This window comes from Oncorhynchus clarkii, unplaced genomic scaffold (assembly GCF_045791955.1).
Source record: "Oncorhynchus clarkii lewisi isolate Uvic-CL-2024 unplaced genomic scaffold, UVic_Ocla_1.0 unplaced_contig_9054_pilon_pilon, whole genome shotgun sequence".
In the NCBI taxonomy this organism is placed as follows: Eukaryota; Metazoa; Chordata; class Actinopteri; order Salmoniformes; family Salmonidae; genus Oncorhynchus; species Oncorhynchus clarkii.
The window spans coordinates 117,501-142,500 of NW_027261005.1; the positions used below are offsets into that span (position 1 = coordinate 117,501).

Sequence of the window (25,000 nt, forward strand, 5' to 3'; positions counted from 1 at the left end):
CCCCGCCATATAAACCCCCGCCATGTAAACCCCCTCCATAAAAAAATCGCCTCCATGTTAAACCCCCTCCATATAAATCCCCTCCATGTTAAACCCCCTCCATACAAACCCCCTCAATGTAAACCCCCTCCATATAAACCCCCTCCATATAAACCCCTCCATGTTAAACCCCCTCCATATAAATCCCCTCCATATAAACCCCTCCATATAAACCCCCTCCATGTTAAACCCCCTCCATGTTAAACCCCTTCCATATAAACCCCTTCCATATAAACCCCCTCCATGTAAACCCCCTCCATATAAACCCACCCATATAAATCCCCTCCATATAAACCCCCGCCATGTAAACCCCCTCCATATAAACCCCCTCCATATAAACCCCCTCCATGTAAACCCCCTCCATATAAACCCCCTCCATGTAAACCCCCTCCATGTAAACCCCCTCCATATAAACCCCCTCCCCATATAAACCCCCTCCCCATATAAACCCCTTCCATATAAACCCCCGCCATATAAACCCCCTCCATGTAAACCCCCTCCATATAAACCCCCTCCCCATATAAACCCCTCCCCATATAAACCCCTCCATATAAACCCCCTCCATATAAACCCCCTCCATGTAAACCCCCTCCATATAAACCCCCTCCCCATATAAACCCCCTCCCCATTTAAACCCCTCCATATAAACCCCCTCCATATAAACCCCCTCCATATAAACCCCCACCATCTAAACCCCCTCCATATAAACCCCCTCCATATAAACCCCCTCCATATAAACCCCCGCCATATAAGCCCCCTCCACATAAACCCCTGCCAAATAAACCCCTCCAAATAAACCCCCTCCATATAAACCCCTCCATATAAACCCCCTCCATATAAACCCCCTCCATGTTAAACCCCTCCATATAAACCCCCTCCATAAAAAACCCCTCCATTTAAAAACCCCTCTATTTAAAAACCCCTCCATATAAACCCCCTCCATGTAAACCCCCTCCATATAAACCCCCTCCATATAAACCCCCCCATGTTAACCCCCTCCATCTAAACCCCCTCCATATAAACCCCCTCCATGTAAACCCTTTCCATATAAACCCCCTCCCCATATAAACCCCCTCCCCATATAAACCCATTCCATATAAACCCCCTCCATGTAAACCCCCTCCATATAAACCCCCTCCCCATATAAACCCCTCCATATAAACCCCCTCCATATAAACCCCCTCCATATAAACCCCCACCGTATAAACCCCCTCCATATAAACCCCCTCCATATAAACCCCCGCCATATAAGCCCCCTCCATATAAACCCCTAGCATATAAACCCCTCCATATAAACCCCCTCCATATAAACCCCCTCCATGTTAAACCCCTCCATATAAACCCCCTCCATAAAACCCCCCTCCATTTAAAAACCCCTCCATATAAACCCCCTCCATATAAACCCCCTCCATATTAGCCCCCTCCATATAAACCCCCTCCATATAATCCCCCTCCATATAAACCCCTCCATATAAACCCCTCCATAAAAACCGCCTCCATATAAACCCCTTCCATATAAACCCCCTCCATATAAACTCCTTCCATATAAACCCCTCCATATAAACCCCTCCATATAAACTCCTCCATATAATCCCCCTCCATATAAACCCTCTCCATATAAACCCCCTTCATATAAACCCCCTCCATATAAACCCCCTCCATATAAACTCCCTCCATATAAACCCCTCCATATAAACCCCTCCATATAAACCCATCCATATAAACCCCCTCCATATAAACCCCCTCCATATAAACCACCTCCATGTTAAACCCCCTCCATATAAACCCCCTCCATATAAACCCCCTCTACGTAAAACACCCTCCATATAAACCCCCTCTATGTAAAACACCCTCCATATAAACCCCCTCTACGTAAAACACCCTCCATATAAACCCCCTCTATGTAAAACACCCTCCATGTAAAATCGTATTCTCGTATTTAGAAAAGTTTCTGTTGTTTTTCTTGTAGCAGTTTGTTTTCTGATTAATTTGAGTAACAAAACAAGTCCTCGGTAATCTGCCCTACTATAATTGACAGCTGGTTCAACAGCAATGTGTTCTGGTTTCTTCCTTATCTTGGCCATGCATTAGCCAGGAGCCAATCTATAACAGGTTTCTATATAATCTACTCGTGAGGTTTTTGGCACAATGCTTTTGCATTATTCACAATTCACACAGGCCTACCTGCAGTGCCATCCGGCTTGTATCCATTCCCGTTTTCAAAGACCACCTCTTATCCAGTAAGAAACGCTCCTCCAAACATATTCAAATGAGTCAGTCCAATAAGGCCGTATTAATGAGTCAGTCCAATAAGGCCGTATTAATGAGTCAGTCCAATAAGGCTGTATTAATGAGTCAGTCCAATAAGGCTGTATTAATGAGTCAGTCCAATAAGGCTGTATTAATGAGTCAGTCCAATAAGGCCGTATTAATGAGTCAGTCCAATAAGGCCGTATTAATGAGTCAGTCCAATAAGGCCGTATTAATGAGTCAGTCCAATAAGACCCTGACCATAGAGATCCTTTTCATTCTCTACGTTGGGGTGTGACTAAGGGTGGGTCATCTAGGTTGTTTATTTCTATGTGTTGGCCTGATATGTTTCCCCAATCAGAGGCAGCTGTTTATCGTTGTCTCTGATTGGGGATCATATTTAGGCAGCCATTTTCCCCACTGTGCTTTGTGAGGATCTAGTCTAGGAAGAGTTGCCTGCGAGCACTACTCTGAGAGGCACCTTTCGTTTTTATTGTTTTTGTTCTTTAAGTTTCTCTTCCAAATAAAAGGAAGGAAACATACCAGGCTGCGTCTTGATCCACTCATTACAACGATCGTGTCAGGTAGGCCTGGGCCATATCTGGCTTATTGACAACGTAGCTCACACATACAGTCCCATTCACAGGAGGGTAGTATTGATCAACGTGGAGAAGTGCGACGCGTGTCTGACTAAACTCCAATTTCAACAACGTTGACTGACAACGATCCAAAACGTACTGAGCAAAACACTCAATGTCTGTTTACATTTTTTGAATATATTTTTTACATTTTGTTATACTCGTTACAGTCACCGATGTAATCTAATTGACTGTAACATGAATTCACAGTGGACTAATGCAAGGATATTCCCTCAATTAGAGTTGATCAGCATCAGACTGTCAATAACCTACAGAACTGGAGACCGCATGCAGTAGGTAGACATGAAACGCGTTGCCTGGTGAGCCAAGCCCTCGTCATACCTACCATGAAACGGGTTGCCTGGTCAGCGAGGGGCCAAGCCCTCGTCACACCTACCATGAAATGTGTTGACTGAATCGTCATACCTACCATGAAACGTGTTGCCTGGTCAGCGAGGGGCCAAGCCCTAGTCACACCTACCATGAAACGTGTTGCCTGGTCAGCGAGGGGCCAAGCCCTCGTCATACCTACCATGAAATGTGTTGACTGTTCAGCGAGGGGCCAAGCCCTCATCATACCTACCATGAAAGGCATTGACTGGTCAGCGAGGGGCCAAGCCCTCGTCATACCTACCATGAAACGTGTTGAATGAATCGTTACACCTACCATGAAACGAGTTGACTAGTCAGCGAGGGGCAAAGTCCTCATCATACCTACCATGAAACATGTTGACTGGTCAGCGAGGGGTCAAGCCCTCATCATACCTACCATGAAACGTGTTGACTGGTCAGCGAGGGGCAAGGCCCTCGTCATACCTACCATGAAACATGTTGCCTGGTCAGCGAGGGGCCTATCCCTCGTCATACCTACCATGAAATGTGTTGCCTGGTCAGCGAGTGGCCAAGCCCTCGTCATACCTACCATGAAACGTGTTGACTGTTCAGCGAGGGGCCAAGCCCTCGTCATACCTACCATGAAACGTGTTGCCTGGTCAGCGAGGGGCCAAGCCCTCATCATACCTACCATGAAACGTGTTGCCTGGTCAGCGAGGGGCCAAGCCCTCGTCATACCTACCATGAAACGTGTTGTTTGGTCAGCGAGGGGCCAAGCCCTCGTCATACCTACCATGATATGTGTTGCCTGGTCAGCGAGGGGCCAAGCCCTCGTCATACCTACCATGAAACATGTTGCCTAGTGAGCGAGGGGCCAAGCCCTCGTCATACCTACCATGAAACGTGTTGAATTAATTGTTACACCTACCATGAAACGTGTTGACTGGTCAGCGAGTGGCCAAGCTCTCATCATACCTACCATGAGACATGTTGACTGGTCAGCGAGGGGTCAAGCCCTAGTCAAACCTACCATGAAACGTGTTGCCTGGTCAGCGAGTGGCCAAGCCCTCGTCATACCTACCATGAAATGTGTTGACTGGTCAGCGAGGGGCCAAGCCCTCGTCATACCTACCATGAAATGTGTTGCCTGGTCAGCGAGTGGCCAAGCCCTCGTCATACCTACCATGAAATGTGTTGCCTGGTCAGCGAGGGGCCAAGCCCTCGTCATACCTACCATGAAACGTGTTGCCTGGTCAGCGAGGGGCCAAGCCCTCGTCATACCTATCATGAAAGGCATTGACTGGCCACTGAGTGGCCAAGAGCGCAACACACCTACCATGAAAGGCATTGACTGGCCAGTGAGTGGCCAAGAGCTCATCATACCAACCATTAAAGGTGTTGACAGGTCATAATGTGCTCCTAACTGAAAATAGCAACAATATTTGTGACACACCGCAGAACCTATAGCGCCAGCGCCAGATTCACCATTGGGTAAATGTGGTTAAAATAGAGCCTTGACAGGCAGTAGCGGAAAGCTGAAACTGCAACATCTTTGAAATGGGAAGATTAATGGCCATTCTTCACAGGACAAAAACAACATCTTAAGACATAGAGGGACGCAGTGTGTGTGAGGCAAGGAGAGAGGGGTTGAGATGTATTTAACAAATATTTTACCAGTTCATTTGACTGAGAACACATTCTCATAACAACCTGTGGAATAGTTACAGGGGAGAGGAGATTAATGAGCCAATTGGAAGCTGGGGGATGATTAGGTGGCCATTATGGTATGAGGACCAGATTGGGAATTCAAATCAAATTTTATTTGTCACAGTCTCATGGTTAGCAGATGTTAATGCGAGTTTAGCGAAATGCTTGTGCTTCTAGTTCCGACAATGCAGTAATATGTAACAACCTAACAATTCCACAACTACTACCTTATACACACACAGAAAGAATATGTACATAAAAAAATATTTGAATGAGTGATGGTATAGAACAGCATAGGCAAGATGCAGTAGATGATATAGAGTACAGTATGTACATATGAGATGAGTAATGTAGGCTAAGTAAACATGTAAAAGTGACATTGTTTAGATGTAGCCAGGACACCAGGGTTAACACCCCCTACTCTTACCATAAGTGCCATGGGATCTTTAGTGACCACAGAGAGTCAGGACACTTGTTTAACATCCCACCCAAAAGACAGCACCTTACACAGGGCAATGGGATCTTTTTCTTTACAACACCACTTCCAGCAGCATCTGGTCTCCCATCCAGGGACCAACCCTGCTTAGCTTCAGAGGCACGCCAGCAGTGGGATTGAGGGCAGTATGCTGCTGGAAATAGAGAGGAAGAGATATTTCAGGATAGAGAGTATGGCTGTTAAAGAAATAAAGCTCTGAAAGAGAGAGGGAGAGAGAGAGACAGACAGAGTGAAAGGCAGATGGAAAGTGAGAGAGGGACAAATAGATGGAGAATGGGAGAGAGAGATGAAGAATGGGAGAAGGAGGTAGAGATTGAGAATGGGAGAGGGAGAGAGAGATGGAGAATGGGAGAGGGAGAGAGAGATGGTGAATGGGAGAGGGAGAGAGATATGGAGAATGGGAGAGGGAGAGAGAGATGGAGATTGGGAGAGGGAGAAAGAAATTGAGAATGGGAGAGCGAGAGATTAAGAATGAGTGAGATGGAGAATGGGAGAGCAAGATGGAGAATGGGAGAGAGATGGAGAATGGGAGGAAGAGAGAGATTGATATTTAGAGAGGGAGAGAGAGATGGAGAATTGGAGAGAGAGAGATGGAGAAGGGAAGAGAGAGATGGAGAATGGGAGAGTGAGAGAGATGGGAGAGGGAGAGAGAGATGTTGAGTGGGAGAGGGAGAGGAAGAGAGAGATGGAGAATGGGAGAGGAAGAAAGAGGAGGGAGAGAGAGGGAGAGTGAGAGAGATGGAGAATGGTAGAGGAAGAAAGAGGAGGGAGAGAGATGGAGAGAGAGAGAGGGAGAGGAAGAGAGAGATGGAGAATGGGAGAGTGACATAGAGGATGAGGAATAGATGCTTCAGGATAGATTTCCGGTATATTAATATACATCAGGCTGTGATAAAAATGATGTAACATTTATTTAACCTTTATTTAACCTTTATGTAAACGTTTATTTAACCTTTATTTAACCTTTATTTAACCTTTATTTAACCTTTATGTAACCTTTATTTAACCTTTATTTAACCTTTAAGTAACCTTTATTTAACCTTTATTTAACTAGGCAAGTCCGTTAAGAACAAATTCTTATTTACAATGACTGCCCTTGGTACTCCCAATCACGGCCGGTTGTGATACAGCCTGAAATCGGGCAGGCGTACGTAATGATGTTGGCAGGTGTACGTAATGATGTTGTCAGGTGTACGTAATGATGTTGGCAGGTGTACGTAATGATGTTGGCAGGTGTATGTAATGATGTTGGCAGGTGTATGTAATGATGTTGGCAGGTGTACTTAATGATGTTGGCAGGTGTACGTAATGATGTTGGCAGGAGTACGTAATGATGTTGGCAGGTGTACGTAATGATGTTGGCAGGAGTGTGTAATGATGTTGGCAGGCGTGTGTAATGATGTTGGAAGGTGTACGTAATGATGTTGGCAGGCGTGTGTAAGGATGTTGGAAGGTGTACGTAATGATGTTGGCAGGTGTGCGTAATGATGTTGGCAGGCGTGTGTAATGATGTTGGAAGGTGTACGTAATGATGTTGGCAGGTGTGCGTAATGATGTTGGCAGGTGTACGTAATGATGTTGACAGGTGTACGTAATGATGTTGGAAGGTGTATGTAATGATGTTGGCAGGTGAATGTAATGATGTTGCCAGGTGTACATAATGACGTTGGCAGGTGTACGAAATGATGTTGGCAGGTGTACATAATGATGTTGGCAGGTGTACGTAATGATGTTGGCAGGTGTACGTAATGATGTTGGCAGGTGTACGTAATGATGTTGGCAGGTGTACGTAATGACGTTGGCAGGTTTACGTAATGATGTTGGCAGGTGTACCTAATGATGTTGGCAGGTTTACGTAATGATGTTGGCAGTTGTACGTAATGATGTTGGCAGGTGTACGTAAATGTTGGCAGGAGTGTGCAGTGCTGGGGGCCTGACGCCCATGTTGCCCTCAGATTACACAGACCAAGGAATTTTGAAAACAAACGCAATTTTGATAAACTCTCATATCTACTGGGTGAAATACCACAGTGTGCCATCACAGCTGCAAAATTTGTGACCTGTTGCCACAAGAAAAGGGCAACCAGTGAAGAACAAACACCATTGTAAATACAACCCATATTTATGCTAATTTACTTTCCCTTTTGTATTTACCTATTTGCACATCATTACAACATTGTATATAGACGTAATATGACATTTGTAATGTCTTTATTATTTTGAAACTTCTGTTGACTGTTAATTTTTATTGTTTATTTCACTTTTGTTTATTTATCTATTTCACTTTCTATAACAATGTTTACATATGTTTCCCATGACAATAAAGCACCTTGAATTGAATTGAATTGAATTGAATAGAATACAGAGAGCTCACTGACTAGGGAGGAACTATGCCAATAAAGCACCTTGAATTGAATTGAATTGAATAGAATTGAATACAGAGAGCTCACTGACTAGGGAGGAACTATGACAAGACATAGCTGGGTGTTAGGAATGTAAGGTAACACTGCCTCTCAAATGATACCTCACAACGCTGAGAAGGACCGAGTCAGGGTCTGTTGCAACCTAACCTATTGTAACAGCTGTAAGAGAAAGGCCTGAAACTAAATCCCACTACAAACTGGCCTGAAACTAGATCCCCTACATACTGGTCTGAAACTAGATCCCCTACATACTGGTCTGAAACTAGATCCCCTACATACTGGTCTGAAACTAGATCCCCTACATACTGGTCTCAAACTAGATCCCCTACATACTGGTCTCAAACTAGATCCCCTACATACTGGTCTGGAACTGGTTCTCTTACATACTGGTCTGAAACTAGATCCCCTACGTACTGGTCTGAAACTAGATCCCACTACATACTGGTCTGAAACTAGTTCTCTGACATACTGGTCTGGAACTGGTTCTCTTACATACTGGTCTGAAACTAGATCCCCTACGTACTGGTCTCAAACTAGATCCCCTACATACTGGTCTGAAATTAGATCTCTTACATACTGGTCTGAAACTAGTTCTCTGACATACTGGTCTGAAACTAAATCTCTTACATACTGGTCTGAAACTAGATCCCCTACATACTGGTCTGAAATTAGATCTCTTACATACTGGTCTGAAACTAGTTCTCTGACATACTGGTCTGAAACTAAATCTCTTACATACTGGTCTGAAACTAGATCCCACTACATACTGGTCTGAAACTAGTTCTCTGACATACTGGTCTGGAACTGGTTCTCTTACATACTGGTCTGAAACTAGATCCCCTACGTACTGGTCTCAAACTAGATCCCCTACATACTGGTCTGAAATTAGATCTCTTACATACTGGTCTGAAACTAGTTCTCTGACATACTGGTCTGAAACTAAATCTCTTACATACTGGTCTGAAACTAGATCCCCTACATACTGGTCTGAAATTAGATCTCTTACATACTGGTCTGAAACTAGTTCTCTGACATACTGGTCTGAAACTAAATCTCTGACATACTGGTCTGAAACTAGTTCTCTTACATACTGGTCTGAAACTAGTTCTCTTACATACTGGTCTGAAATTAAATCCTTTACAAACTGGTCTGAAACTAGATCCCACTACATACTGGTCTGAAACTAGTTCTCTTACATACGGGTCTGAAACTAGATCCTCAACATACTGGTCTGAAACTAGATCCTTTACAAACTGGTCTGAAACTAGATCCCACTACATACTGGTCTGAAACTAGTTCTCTTACATACTGGTCTGAAACTAGATCCTCAACATACTGGTCTGAAACTAGATCCTTTACAAACTGGTCTGAAACTAGATCCCACTACATACTGGTCTGAAACTAGTTCTCTTACATACGGGTCTGAAATTAAATCCCCTACAACATACTGGTCTGAAACTAGATCCTCAACATACTGGTCTGAAACTAGATTCTCTACATACTGGTCTGAAACTAGTTCTCTTACATACTGGTCTGAAACTAGATCCTCAACATACTGGTCTGAAACTAGATCCCACTACATACTGGTCTGAAACTAGTTCTCTGACATACTGGTCTGGAACTGGTTCTCTTACATACTGGTCTGAAACTAGATCCCCTACGTACTGGTCTCAAACTAGATCCCCTACATACTGGTCTGAAATTAGATCTCTTACATACTGGTCTGAAACTAGTTCTCTGACATACTGGTCTGAAACTAAATCTCTTACATACTGGTCTGAAACTAGATCCCCTACATACTGGTCTGAAATTAGATCTCTTACATACTGGTCTGAAACTAGTTCTCTGACATACTGGTCTGAAACTAAATCTCTTACATACTGGTCTGAAACTAGATCCCCTACATACTGGTCTGAAACTAGTTCTCTTACATACTGGTCTGAAACTAGATCCCCTACATACTGGTCTGAAACTAGATCCCACTACATACTGGTCTGAAACTAGTTCTCTTACATACGGGTCTGAAACTAGATCCTCAACATACTGGTCTGAAACTATATCCTTTACAAACTGGTCTGAAACTAGATCCCACTACATACTGGTCTGAAACTAGTTCTCTTACATACTGGTCTGAAACTAGATCCTCAACATACTGGTCTGAAACTAGATCCTTTACAAACTGGTCTGAAACTAGATCCTTTACAAACTGGTCTGAAACTAGATCCCACAACATACTGGTCTGAAACTAGTTCTCTTACATACTGGTCTGAAACTAGATCCTCAACATACTGGTCTGAAACTAGATTCTCTACATACTGGTCTGAAACTAGTTCTCTTACATACTGGTCTGAAACTAGATCCTCAACATACTGGTCTGAAACTAGATCCTTTACAAACTGGTCTGAAACTAGATCCCACTACATACTGGTCTGAAACTAGATCCTCAACATACTGGTCTGAAACTAGATCCCCTACATACTGGTCTGAAACTAGATCCTTTACAAACTGGTCTGGAACTAGATCCCCTACATACGGGTCTGAAACTAGATCCCCTACATACTGGTCTGAAACTAGATTCCTGGACTGGCCCCTCCCTCCCTCCCTCCCTCCCTCCCTCCCTCCCTCCCTCCCTCCCTCCCTCCCTCCCTCCCTCCTCTCTCCCACCTCCCTCCCTCGTTAGTCAGTAGAGTGGCAGGATCAGACAGTTCTCCTGCCGGGAGATGTGATGTATCCTCTTCATCCATCCCTCTCCTCTTCATCCCTCCCTCCCTCCCTCCCTCCCTCCCTCCCTCCCTCCCTCCCTCCCTCCCTCCCTCCCTCCCTCCCTAGCACCCTCCCTCCCTCCCTCACTCCCTCCCTCCAACCCCCCTCCCTCCCTCCCTCCTCTCTCCCACCTCCCTCCCTCCCTCATCTCTCCCACCTCCCTCCCTCGTTAGTCAGTAGAGTGGCAGGATCAGACAGTTCTCCTGCCGGGAGATGTGATGTCTCCTCTTCATCCATCCCTCTCCTCTTCATCCCTCCCTCCCTCCCTCACTCCCTCCCTCCAACCCCCCTCCCTCCCTCCCTCCTCTCTCCCACCTCCCTCCCTCCCTCCTCTCTCCCACCTCCCTCCCTCGTTAGTCAGTAGAGTGGCAGGATCAGACAGTTCTCCTGCCGGGAGATGTGATGTCTCCTCTTCATCCATCCCTCTCCTCTTCATCCCTCCCTCCCTTCTTCCCACCCCAGACTGTTCTCCTGCCGGGAGATGTGAGTGGAGGGAGGTGTTTGTTATAAACCTTCTAATCTCTAGGCAGTTACAGGATGTTCTGGAGCTTAAACCCATGAGATGATCGTAAAAAACACCACTTTAGTAGAGCTTTTCACTATTATTATGAGGTGATTCTACATTTAGCTGTTGTTGTTGTTGTTGTTGTTGTAATAGGTTGTTTATAGCACTGCTGTTGAATGGAATGCACAAAGGGGAATTTAAAAAAAGTACTCCCTTATCTGCTAATACGGAAACAATAGTCTTTAAATCGGGAGTTAGTGTTGAGATCATCACAGTAAACACATGTTATTTTCTTTCATTCATGTTTGTATCTGTTATCTACCTTTTGGCATAATCATTAACAGTGGTAAATGTTCATTTCTTCCCTTAATCTACTAACAGTGGTATGGCAGAAGCACACTCTTTTGAGAACAGCCATAATGATGACACTACGCTGTCATTGTAATTATGCGTCTATTAATAAGTTAACTAAATATGAGCTCTTGCGCAGCGTGACGTGAAACGCTCTCATATGGATATATTTAGCCAACCTTAAACGGTGCGGTTGGGACCTGTTATAACACGATAACGAAATGTTTATAGATGTGTAAATAAATGTGTATTGGCTATGAAGTCAAAGTATATCATTACCGTATATTTAAATGTCCTTATAATGCCTCCCCCCCCCCCCTCTCCTCCAGCTGCAGCGATGGTGTCCAGCAGGACGGCAGTAGAGAGCAGTTGTCCTCTGGGGCAATTCCCCTGTGGTAACGTGACGGTGTGTCTGCACCAAGCTCTGCAGTGTGATGGACACAGAGACTGCCCCAATGGAGCCGACGAGGAAAACTGTGGTGAGAGAGGGAGAGAGGAAGAGGAGGAGGAGGAGAGAGACAGAGAGAGAAAGAGAGTGTGTGTGTGTGTGTGTGTGTGTGTGTGTGTGTGTGTGTGTGTGTGTGTGTGTGTGTGTGTGTGTGTGTGTGTGTGTGTGTGTGTGTGTGTGTGTGTGTGCGTGTGTGTGTGTTACGTACCCTTCGTTCCATGACGTACCATTTTTCCCTAATATTTTCGCACATGTCCGTTTTGGATGAGACTTAATTATCCTATTTTTTTATACTTTGTTTTTTAATTTTGACACTAGAATAAATGTTTCTGACTCATTTAATTTCATGTCTCTGGCTCATTTCAACCATAGAAGTTGTTAATTTTGATTTAGTTGCTCATTTAACTAATTGAATCAGCTGTGTTAGGTTAGGGGTTTGGCGCTCCAGATCAACCCTGATGTAGGAGGTACCAGAAGGCAATAGAGGGGCTTGGACTGGTAGATCTCCAGATCAACAGATGTAGGAGGTACCAGAAGGCAATAGAGGGGCTTGGACCGGTAGATCTCCAGATCAACAGATGTAGGAGGTACCAGAAGGCAATAGAGGGGCTTGGACCGGTAGATCTCCAGATCAACAGATGTAGGAGGTATCAGAAGGCAATAGAGGGGCTTGGACTGGTAGATCTCCAGATCAACAGATGTAGGAGGTACCAGAAGGCAATAGAGGGGCTTGGACTGGTAGATCTCCAGATCAACAGATGTAGAAGGTACCAGAAGGCAATAGAGGGGTTTGGACTGGTAGATCTCCAGATCAACAGATGTAGAAGGTACCAGAAGGCAATAGAGGGGCTTGGACTGGTAGATCTCCAGATCAACAGATGTAGAAGGTACCAGATAGATAGAGTTCCAGGTGTCTGAGAAGGACACGTGTGCAGAATATTCTGGATGAAGAGCAGAAGTATCCTACTACATGTTTTTACATTTCATATCTAAATATAAAACATTTGACTTATTCTACTATTTAGGACGCAAGTACTGTATATATACTGTGTATCCGGACTATGGCTGTTGAGGCGACCATATTACCGCCACACCTTCAGTCACGAGTCATGAAGGCAGGATAATTAGGTTTCTCCAAGCACTGATGCTGCTGATGGTCATTTAGCAGCCTACCAAACTTGCTAACTGCCTGGTACTCAGCACTCCGTTGTCCAATCTGACATCAATGCAAATGTGTTTGAAAATCTAATCAAACACTTCGTGAGAGCCCACGAGTTCAGGTTGCGCAACATTTCTATAGGCTGTGCAATTGTACGAGAAAAGAGAACAGTGATGACCTCTACTAAAAATAGGAGGATAAACTTTCTATATGCTAGGTCTACTATATTTATTTCTCAACTTTCCAAATGTTAAGTACCTTGTTTCTCTTTACAACAGGAGTATAGTCTACCTGGCTGGCATGAAAATAAACCATGGGGAAAGTGTCCTGCCTTTTTTTAAAAATGTTTTAATCATACTCGCACACCTCATGTATCCTGGCCCATAGGCCTATAAGGTTTGTATCACAACTAAAGTGGCCAAATAACTTCTTAAAATTAAGCAGACTTATTCGCTCTGCAGGGGTGTAAATCCTAACTGGCATATATAAGCAGGGTGTGACTTTCAAGTTTGGGGAAGATAATTTTCACCATAAAAAAAATGCACCTTTATAATAAAAGCATTACATGCATGATCACATTTGTGTTCACTTTCAATAATGGTGTTCTCCGCTAATGGAACATTCACGCTTATAGCCTAATACGCTTATAGCCCTATAGGCCGTGTGTTAGCATTGCTGCCCTTATAATGTGAAGAAACAGCCTAATAGTTTATCAACATTTTAAGCTAAACATTTTGATCTGTTGCATCAGGCACATTGCATAAAAAAAACGTTTTTTCTTTTGGGATCCCAGACTGTTTGGAATATTTATTTCTCGCACAGAATAGAATAGGTCGACCTTTGTACTTCTGGGGGATAGTAGATTGACATAGGCTAGGTGCTTTTGTTGTTCGTTAGGCCTACTTATAATGTTGGTAAATGTGGACAGTACTTCCAATATCTCCAATATGCACCTCAGAATTGGATAAGGACACGCGCAGTTGCGTCTCCGATGTGTTGGTCTTCACTTGTAGCCTGTGAGAAAGACCGGAGCACGTGATGGCACAGCACTCAGGGAGAAGGGAAGAACGACCTGCAAAAGGCATGAATTTTAGGGTGCATTACGGCCACACAAAGGGGATCCTGTCGTGAAATTCGAGGCAATTATCAAGTGCTTGTCAAATTGTGAATGAGTGACTGATGTAGTGTGTACAGCAAAAAACAAAGCAGAGCTCATGCGACTTTTTCCAAATCATCATTAGAGTCTCATCATGCATCCTTACATTGTATTAAATCTAAACGTATAACCCAACGTTTGTAGAACAACTAAAGTCACATTAATAATCTACATGATTATTGAATAATACACATGACCTGTGTCCTTGTTAACCCCTCAACACAGGATAGACGCATGTGCGCACTCCCTCAAATCGTTTTTTTTTATTCAGGTTTGTTCTATTCTATCTATCTTCATACTATATATATAGAATAATGCCATGGAATTCTAAGCCAATCTTGTCTGCTAAAATGAACTAGTGGAGCCCACAGCCGTATGATGTAGCCAGATAAGGACCTAACATGAGGACAACTCAGAGGATGTTATTCTGTTCTTCTGAAATAGACCACATTTTCTTTATATGTTGCTTCTTTTGTCTAAAATAAATAATAAATAATGAATTTATTGTGAATGTGTATGCTATGGGGCGGCAGGTAGCCTACTGGTTAGAGCGTTGGACTAGTAACCGAAAGGTTGCAAGATCAAATCCCGAGCTGACATGGTAAAGATCTGTCGTTCTGTCCCTGAACAAGGCAGTTAAACCCACTGTTCCCTGGTAGGCCGTCATTGTAACTAAGAATATGTTCTTAACTGAGTTGCCTAGTTAAATAAAGGTCAAATATATTACATGGATGTTTAAAGGGTCTTGCTTGTGCGGAAGCCAGGAGATGATAAATGTGTTTATGTTAATTAACGGTTAGTTACCGTGAGAGCGACAGTTATTTGCTTGACAATCGCCAGCTGATGACACTTGGTGCCACAGCCCTAATGCGGACACTGTCAACGTGCTCCAACTATGACTATAATATTACCTTGTGTCTGTAGGGGACAACAGCGGATGGGCGGACATCTTTGATCGAACCGTCAGAAAGGTCGAACCACAGGGCTTACCACCAGAAGACTGCTGTCAGTGTGTATGCTTGTGTCAGTGTATGTTTGTATCAGTGTGTGTGCTTGTGTCAGTGTGTGTGTTTGTATCAGTGTGTGTGCTTGTGTCAGTGTGTGTGTTTGTGTCAATGTGTGTGTGTGTATCAGTATGTGTGTTTGTGTCAGTGTGTGTTTGTGTCAGTGTGTGTGTTTGTGTCAGTGTGTGTGTTTGTGTCAGTGTGTGTGTTTGTGTGTCAATGTGTGTGTTTGTTTGTCAGTGTGTGTGTTTGTGTCAATGTGTGTGCATGTCTGTGTCAGTGTGTCAGTGTGTGTGCTTGTGTGTCAGTGTGTGTGCTTGTGTGTCAGTTTGTGACTCTGTGTGTGTGTGTGTGTGTGTGTGTGTGTCAACGTGTGTCAGCGTGTGTCAGCGTATGTTGGTGTTTGTGTGTGTGTGTGTCAGTTTGTGCATCAGTGTGTGTGTCAGCGTGTGTGTGTGTGTGTGTGTGTGTGTGTGTGTGTGTGTCAGCGTGTGTCAGCGTGTGTCAGCGTGTGTTGGTGTTTGTGTGCGTGTGTGTGTCAGTTTGTGCATCAGTGTGTGTGTCATCGTGTGTGTGTGTGTGTGTGTGTGTGTCAGTTTGTGCATCAGTGTGTGTGTGTGTGTGTCAGTTTGTGCATCAGTGTGTGTGTCATCGTGTGTGTGTGTATGTGTGTGTGTGTGTGTGTGTGTGTGTGTGTGTGTGTGTGTGTGTGTGTGTGTGTGTGTGTGTGTGTGTGTGTGTCAGTTTGTGTATCAGTGTGTTTGTGTGTCAGCGTGTGTGTGTGTAGGTGTATTAACTGTGTATGTTTGTGTAGACTTGCAGCAGTACCCAGAGAATTGTGACTGTATCAAGACAGAACTGGAGTGTGTGGAAGTCAACCTACATGACGTTCCTCAAGTCTCCACCAATGTCACCTGGCTGTAAGTATCTCTCTTCGTGTGTGTGTGTTTGTCTGCGGTGTGTGTGTGTGTCTGCGATGTGTGTGTGTGTGTGTGTATGTGTGTGTGTGTGTGTGTGTGTGTGTGTGTGTGTGTGTGTGTGTGTGTGTGTGTGTGTGTGTGTGTGTGTGTGTGTGTGTGTGTGTGTGTGTGTGTGTGTGTGTGTGTGTGTGTGTGAGAGAGAGAGAGTACTCCCAATTTGGGTTATTAGGCAACCCAGCGCTGGTTAAATAGTGAACATTCCACATTTTGGGTTATTTTTACCCAGCCAGTTGGGTTGCGTGAATAGCCCAACATTTTGGTTGTTGGGATTACCCAAACATGGGTTAATTTAACCATCAATTGGAGATTTTTTTTACTCTCAAACTGGGTTGACCTAGCTGCTCGGTCTTTATGAATATATTCCTTGATCTATTTTCTGGAGGTATGGCTTATTAGAGGCGTGGCTTTCAGACAGAGTTTATTGGCCACCCGTGAGAGTAAATTCCATTCTTGTTCATCGTGTTAAGCTTACATATAGTGCAGAATAAAACGTTTCCCCACAAAAAAATATTTTACACGTTCTTCTATACTAGTAATATTATTGATAATATTATTGATTACAATAACATGAATCCCAGCAATTATCAGGAATCAAGGTAAGGCCCAAGTGCAGACTGTGTGAAGTAACAATGGTTATTATAACCACAGGGGCAAACGACAGGTCAAGGCAGGGGTCGATAATCCGAAGGTGGAGCAAAGGTACAGGACGGCCTGCAGGCTCAGTGGTCAGGTGGGCGGGTACAGGGTCAGGACAGGCAAAGGTCAAAAATCAGGAGGACAAGAAAAATTGAGACTAGGGAAAAGGACAGGTGAAAACGGATCAGGGCGTGACAACAATAGGATTTAAATAGGCTTTTAGGGAACTCATACACCTCAGTAAGCATTATTGAAGCTTTAAAAATGTCAATGCGCCTTAACCTTAACATGTGATAACTATACAACAGGACAGATTAACAGGAATGACATTTATTCTCACAGGTGGTTAAAAATAACTATCTGAAAAAGTCAGACTCCTGCTAAACTACGCCTCCAGTCTTCTGATCTGATCTGACGGGTCCTTATCTCAGTAACCCAGCATCAGTAACCCATCATCAATAACCCAGCATCCAGCATCAATAACACAGACGCTTTTAAAGAAAACAACCCAACTAACTGACCCAATGCCTGCAACCCAGCAGTAGAGTCAACCAAACAACCCAGCAGTAGAGTCAACCAAACAACCCAACAGTAGAGTCAACCAAACAACCCAGCAGTAGAGTCAACCAAACAACCCAGCAGTAGAGTCAACCAAACAACCCAGCAGTAGAGTCAACCAAACACAGACACAGTGTGTCTGTTTATGTACAGGATGTGTGTCTGTTTATGTACAGGATGTGTGTCTGTTTATGTACAGGATGTGTGTCTGTGTGTACAGGATGTGTGTCTGTTTATGTACAGGATGTGTGTCTGTGTGTACAGGATGTGTGTCTGTGTACAGGATGTGTGTCTGTTTTTACAGGATGTGTGTCTGTATGTACAGGATGTGTGTCTGTGTACAGGATGTGTGTCTGGTTTCATTACAGTCCCAGAGTACTAGAGATGTGTATGTGTTTCATTACAGTCCCAGAGTACTAGAGATGTGTTTGGTTTGATCCTGAAAATGCTTTTGAGTCCCTTACAGGCTACATTATAATCCATCATTTGTTGAACGTGTTTCCGCTAAATTCAGTTTCTTTAACTTTCAAAGAGAGAATGAAATTGAAATCGCAAGTAAAATGCAAAGGCATTGATTGGTTCGAAAGGAACACAATCCATCTCATAAATCGATAAATGAGATGGAGTGTAATGAAAGACTGTAGACAGCATTGCCCAGGGGACTAGAGTTATCCAGGGCCTGGATTTTTTATTTATTTTACCTAGTAAGTTGACTGAGAATACATTCTCAAATACAGTAATGACCTGGGGAATAGTTAAAGGGGAGAGAAGGAATGGGCCAATTGTAAGCTGGGGATGATTCGGTGACCATATGAGGGCCAGATTGTAAATTTAGCCAGGACACCGGCGTTAACACCCCTACTCTTACGATAAGTGGCATGGGTTCTTTAGTGACCACAGAGAGTCAGGACACCCGTTTAACGTCACATCCGGAAGATGGCACCCTAGACAGGGCAATGTCCCCAATCACTGCCCTGGGGCATTGGGATATCTTATAAGACCTCCTACTGGCCCTCCAACACCACTCCAGCAGCAGCTGGTCTCCCATCCAGGGACCAACCAGGACCAACCCTTCTTAGCTTCAGAAGAAAGCCAGCAGTGGGATGCAGGGTGGTACGCTGCTGGCGAGAGATACCCAGGGCCTGGAGGACTAGAGATACCCAGGGCCTGGAGGACTATAGATACCCAGGGCCTGGAGGTCTAGAGATACCCAGGGCCTGGAGGTCTAGAGATACCCAGGGCCTGGAGGTCTAGAGATACCCAGGGCCTGGAGGTCTAGAGATACCAAGGGCCTGGAGGTCTAGAGATACCCAGGGCCTGGAGGACTAGAGATCCCCAGAGCCTGGAGGACTACAGATACCCAGGGCCTGGATGACTACAGATACCCATGGCCTGGAGGACTAGAGATACCCAGGGCCTGGAGGACTAGAGATACCCATGGCCTGGAGGACTAGAGATACCCAGGGCCTGGAGGACTAGAGATACCCAGGGCCTGGAGAACTAGAGATACGCAGGGCCTGGAGGACTAAAGCTACCCAGGGCCTGGAGGACTAGAGTTATCCAGGGCTTGGAGGACTAGAGTTACCCAGGGCATGGGACTAGAATTACACAGGCCCTGGAAGACTAGAGTTAACCAGGGCCTGGAAGACTAGAGTTAACCAGGGCCTGGAGGACTGGAGGTAACCAGGGCCTGGAGGACTAGAGATACCCAGGGCTTGGAGGACTAGAGTTACCCAGGACTTGGAGGACTAGCATTACCCAGGGCATGGGACTATAGTTACCCAAGGCCTGGAGGACTAGAGTTACCCAAGGCATGGAGGACTAGAGATACCCAGGGAGTGGAGGACTAGAGATACCCAGGGCGTGGAGGACTAGAGTTACACAGGGCTTGGAGGACTAGAGTTACCCAGGGCATGGGACTAGAGTTACCCAGGGCCTGGAGGACTAGAGTTACCCAGGGCCTGGGGGACTAGAGTTACCCAGGGCCTTGAGGACTAGAGTTACCCAGGGCCTGGAGGACTAGAGACCCCCAGGGCCTGGTGGACTAGAGCTACCCAGGGCCTGGAGGACTAGAGTTACCCAGGGCCTGGAGGACTAGAGATACCCAGGGCCTGGAGGACTAGAGTTACCCAGGGCCTGGAGGTATAGAGATACCCAGGGCCTGGAGGACTAGAGATACCCAGGGCCTGTAGGACTAGAGATACCCAGGGCCTGGATGACTACAGATACCCAGGGCCTGGAGGACTAGAGATACCCAGGGCCTGGAAGACTAGAGATACCCAGGGCCTGGAGGACAAGAGATACCCAGGGCCTGGAGGACTAGAGATACTCAGGGCCTGGAGGACTAAAGCTACCCAGGGCTTGGAGGACTAGAGTTACCCAGGTCTTGGAGGACTGGAGGTAACCAGGGCCTGGAGAACTGGAGACACCCAGGGCTTGGAGGACTAGAGTTACCCAGGGCTTGGAGGACTAGAGATACCCATGGCCTGGAGGACTAGAGTTACCCAGGGCCTGGAGGACTAGTGTTACCCAGGGCCTTGTGGACTAGAGCTACCCAGGGCGTGGAGGACTAGAGTTACCCAGTGCATGGGACTAGAATTACACAGGGCCTGGAAGACAAGAGTTACCCAGGGCCTGGAGGACTAGAGGTAACCAGGGCCTGTAGGACTACAGATACCCAGGGCTTGGTGGACTAGAGTTACCCAGGGCTTGGAGGACTATCATTACCCAGGGCATGGGACTAAGGTTACCCAAGGCCTGGAAGACAAGAGTTACCCAGGGCCTGGAGGACTAGAGGTAACTAGGGCCTGTAGGACTACAGATACCCAGGGCTTGGTGGACTAGAGTTACCCAGGGCTTGGAGGACTAGCATTACCCAGGGCATGGGACTATATTTGCCCAAGGCCTGGAGGACTAGAAATACCCAGGGCATGGAGGACTAGAGTGACCCAGGGCCTGGAGGACTAGAGTTACCCAGGGCCTGGAGGACTAGAGCTACCCACGGCTTGGAGGACTAGAGTTACCCAGGGCCTGGTGGGCTAGAGTTACCCAGGGCCTAGAGGACTAGAGTTTCCCAGGGCCTGGAGAACTAGAGCTACCCAGGGCCTGGTGGGCTAGAGTTACCCAGGACCTAGAGGACTAGAGTTTCCCAGGGCCTGGAGAACTAGAGCTACCCAGGGCCTGGAGGACTTACAGAACCAGTCAAAAGTTTTTAACATTTACTCATTAACGTTTTTAAAACATTTTTTTTTGCATTGTAGAATAATAGTGAAGACATCAAAACTATGACAAAACACATATGGAATCATGTAGTAACCAAAAATATGTTAAACAAATCAAAATATATTTTATATTTGAGATTCTTCAAAGTTGCCACCATTGCCTTGATGAAAGCTTTGCACACTCTTGGCATTCTCTCAACCAGCTGCATGAAGAATTATCTTGAAGGAGTTCCCACATATCCTGAGCACTTGTTGGCTGCTTTTCCTTCACTCTGCAGTCCAACTCAACTCAAACCATCTCAATTGGTTTGAGGTTGGGTGATTGTGGAGGCCAGGGGTCATCTGATGCAGCACTCCATCACTATCCTTCTTGGTCAAATAGCCCTTACACGACCTGGAGTTGTGTTTTGGGTCATTGTCCTGTTGAAACACAAATGATAGTCCCCACTAAGCGCAAACCAGATGGGATGGTGTATCGCTGCAGAATCCTGTGTTGGCCATGCTGGTTAAGTGTGCCTTGAATTGTAAATAATTCACTGACAGTGTCACCAGCTAAGCACCATCCCACCTCCTCCTCCATGCTTCATGGTGGGAACCACACATGCGAAGATCATCCGTTCACCTACTTTGCGTCTTACAAAGACACGGCTGTTAGAACCAAAAATCTCACATTTGGACTCATCAGACCAAAGGACAGATTTTCATTGGTCTAATGTCCAGTGCTCGTGTTTCTTGACCCAAACAAGTCTCTTCTCCTTATTGGTGTGGTTTCTTTGCAGCAATTCGACCATGAAGGCCTGGTTCACGCAGTCTCCTCTGAACAGTTGATGTTGAGATGTGTTTGTTACTTGAACTCTGTGAAGCATTTATTTGGGCTGCAATCTGAGGTGCAGTTAACGCTAATGAACTTGAACTCTGCAGCAGAGGTAACTCTGGGTCTTCCTTTCCTGTGTCGGTCCTCATGAGAGACAGTTAACTCTAATGAACTTATCCTCTGCAGTAGAGGTAACTCTGGGTCTTCCTTTCCTGTGGCGGTCCTCATGAGAGACAGTTTCATCATAGCGCTTGGTCTTTGCAACTACACATGAAGAAACTTTCAAAGTTCTTGACATTTTCCTGATTGACTGACCTTCATGTCTTAAAGTAATGATGGACTGTCGTTTCTCTTTGCTTATTTGAGCTGTTCTTGACATAATATGGACTTGGTCTTTTACCAAATAGGACTATCTTCTGTATACCACCCCTACCTTGTCACAACACAACTGATTGGCTGAAACGCATTAAGAAGGATATAAATTCCACAAATTAATTTTTAACAAGATACACCTGTTAACTTAAAAGCATTCCAGGTGACTACCTCATGAAGCTGGTTGAGAGAATGCAAAGAGTGTGTAAAGCTGTCATCATGGGTGGCTACTATGAAGAATCTCAAATATAAAATATTTGTTTAACACTTTTTTTGGTTACTACATGATGTCTTATTTCAGAGTTTTAGTGTCTTCACTACAATGTAGAAAAAAAAGAAAAAAAAATGGAAAACAGACTGAGTAGGTTTGTCCAAACTTTTGACTGGTACTGTATGTTTTATGGATTATAAATAACATGCTGTCTAAGTCACATCGTGTGTGTGTGTGTGTGTGTGTGTGTGTGTGTGTGTGTGTGTGTGAGAGAGTGAGTTATTAGTCAAAAGAAAGTATGAAACAGAGATTGTTTGATAGTTTATTACTCTCATTCATTAGTGGCTTTCCCTCGTTCACTGATTATTCTCTCTTCTCCTCTCTCCTCTTCCTGCCAAGAGAGAGCACATGGTTTACTATGTGAAGTCAGGCAGCAGTGTGTACAGATGTAGTATCATAATTTGTTCACACAGAGAATTGTTGGTGATTAATGCAAGTTGTAGTGTATGCAAGGTTTAAAAAGGCTTCTACGGTTTGTAATTTAACTTTAAAATGTCAGACTTGATTTAAACAAACAAAAATGTATCAACCCCTACAAAAATGTCCATTATTTATAATCCACATAATTATTCACATTTCCTGTTGCTGCAGGATAATTTTACTGCTGTGAGAATCTGGTCAAATTAAGATCCTACATCTGAAGTACTCTGCTATCTCTCTGTCTGTGCTTTACTTCTAGCTTGTCATCACCCCGCTGTGTGTGTGTGTGTGTGTGTGTGTGTGTGTGTGTGTGTGTGTGTGTGTGTGTGTGTGTGTGTGTGTGTGTGTGTGTGTGTGTGTGTGTGTGTGTGTGTGTGTGTGTGTGTGTGTGTGTGTGTGTGTGTGTGTGTGTGGTGTTCTGTGTAACCATAGTAACAGTACAGTGTTGTCTGGTTCCTGTTGCAGGTCTCTGAAAAGTAACAAGATAAAGAGCTTGTCTGACAACATCTTCTCCAAATACGCACACCTGCAGAGACTGTGAGTACTAATATGAAACTGGACTAGACTGGATTTGACTGGACACGACTGGACTGGATTTGACTGGTTACGACAGGATTTGATTTATTAGAAACATGTCTGGGTTTGAGACTGTTATCCTACTGAGATAAAATCTAGTCCAGATATTTCAGGGTAACCAGGCAACCTTGGTCGGATTGAATCCTAGATTCTAGTTGTTGTACTGGTGATTCTTACGAAACATAGTGAACACTAGAAAACGCCAATCAAGAGTAGACTAGAGTCGCCAATCAAACGCCTGCTAACTCGTAACAATTTCAGCTTTAAGCTAAAAGTGACGTTGTCCCTCTTGTGCCCAAGAGAAAGTTGTTTCAACTCTACAAATGATTTTCTTTTCTTTTCCTGTTGAGAGCTCTATAAATCCATCTGGGAACGTCACAGCGAGATGAGACTGCTTTTTAGCTGCGATCGTTAAACTCTCTCTCTCTCTCTCTTTCTCATATCCCGTATTGTAAGCGGAGCTACGAGGTTCACAGGCACAGGAAGTCAATGCTTGGTTTGGATAGGCCAGAAAATGTGATGTGTCGCTCCCTATGCAAATGAGGTGTCAGATTTCACATACTGCATCTCAGCTGAGAGTTAACGGCAGAGAGTTAACGGCAGAGAGTTAACGGCAGAGAGTTAACACTAGAGAGTTAACACTAGAGAGTTAACGGCTGAGAGTTAACAGCAGAGAGTTAACGGCAGAGAGTTAACAGCAGAGAGTTAACACTAGAGAGTTAACGGCAGAGAGTTAACACTAGAGAGTTGACGGCTGAGAGTTAACAGCAGAGAGTTAACACTAGAGAGTTAACGGCAGAGAGTTAACACTAGAGAGTTGACGGCTGAGAGTTGACGGCTGAGAGTTGACGGCTGAGAGTTGACGGCTGAGAGTTGACGGCTGAGAGTTGACGGCAGAGAGTTAACGGCTGAGAGTGGCATGTGACGCAGAACAACCAGAATGTTCACTGTTCACAGAAAGGTCGGTCCAGAACCGGTCAAAGCCCCTTAACGTTTAGGTGCTTTGACCAGGACCTACATCCACAAAGCGTCTGAAAGTAGAATTGGTCTTAAGTGCTGAAAATAGAGACATTTTATTCCAACACCCCAAATAAGGTTATTGAGAGCGATGCCATAGGGGAACCGTTTTAGGGTCTCTGAAGAATGGGATGGTTCTTTGAAGAACCGTACAAATTTCCCAAACCAGAAATGTTTCCGGCCCTCCAGAACTGGAATTGAGTAGCACTGCTGTAGGGTTCTAGGTACCGGAACAGCCCTGCTGTAGGGTTCTAGGTACCGGAACAGCCCTGCTGTAGGGTTCTAAGTACCGGAACAGCCCTGCTGTAGGGTTCTAAGTACCGGAACAGCCCTGCTGTAGGGTTCTAAGTACCGGAACAGCCCTGCTGTAGGGTTCTAAGTACCGGAACAGCCCTGCTGTAGGGTTCTAAGTACCGGAACAGCCCTGCTAGGGTAGGAACAGCCCTGCTGTAGGGTTCTAAGTACCGGAACAGCCCTGATGTAGGGTTCTAAGTACCGGTGTGGGTTCTAAGTACGGGAACAGCCCTGCTGTAGGGTTCTAAGTACTGGAACAGCCCTGCTGTAGGGTTCTAAGTACCGGTGTGGGTTCTAAGTACTGGAACAGCCCTGCTGTAGGTTTCTAAGTACCGGAACAGCCCTGCTGTAGGGTTCTAAGTACCGGTGTGGGTTCTAAGTACTGGAACAGCCCTGCTGTAGGGTTCTAAGTACCGGTGTGGGTTCTAAGTACTGGAACAGCCCTACTGTAGGGTTCTAAGTACTGGAACAGCCCTGCTGTAGGGTTCTAAGTACCGGAACAGCCCTGCTGTATTGTTCTAAGTACTGGAACAGCCCTACTGTTGGGTTCTAAGTACCGGTGTGGGTTC

At 45.1% G+C, this 25,000-nt stretch overlaps 1 protein-coding gene across 1 annotated transcript in view; it reads left to right on the forward strand.

The window, feature by feature from the left end:
* LOC139403169 (relaxin receptor 2-like) overlaps positions 1-25,000 on the forward strand; it is a 171,763-nt gene that overhangs the window by 18,296 nt on the left and 128,467 nt on the right. The window contains exons 2-5 of the mRNA XM_071146873.1: positions 11,835-11,984; positions 15,193-15,273; positions 16,087-16,192; positions 23,010-23,081. Of these exons, the coding sequence (XP_071002974.1) occupies positions 11,835-11,984; positions 15,193-15,273; positions 16,087-16,192; positions 23,010-23,081 (409 nt within the window). The remainder of the gene's footprint in view (positions 1-11,834; positions 11,985-15,192; positions 15,274-16,086; positions 16,193-23,009; positions 23,082-25,000) is intronic.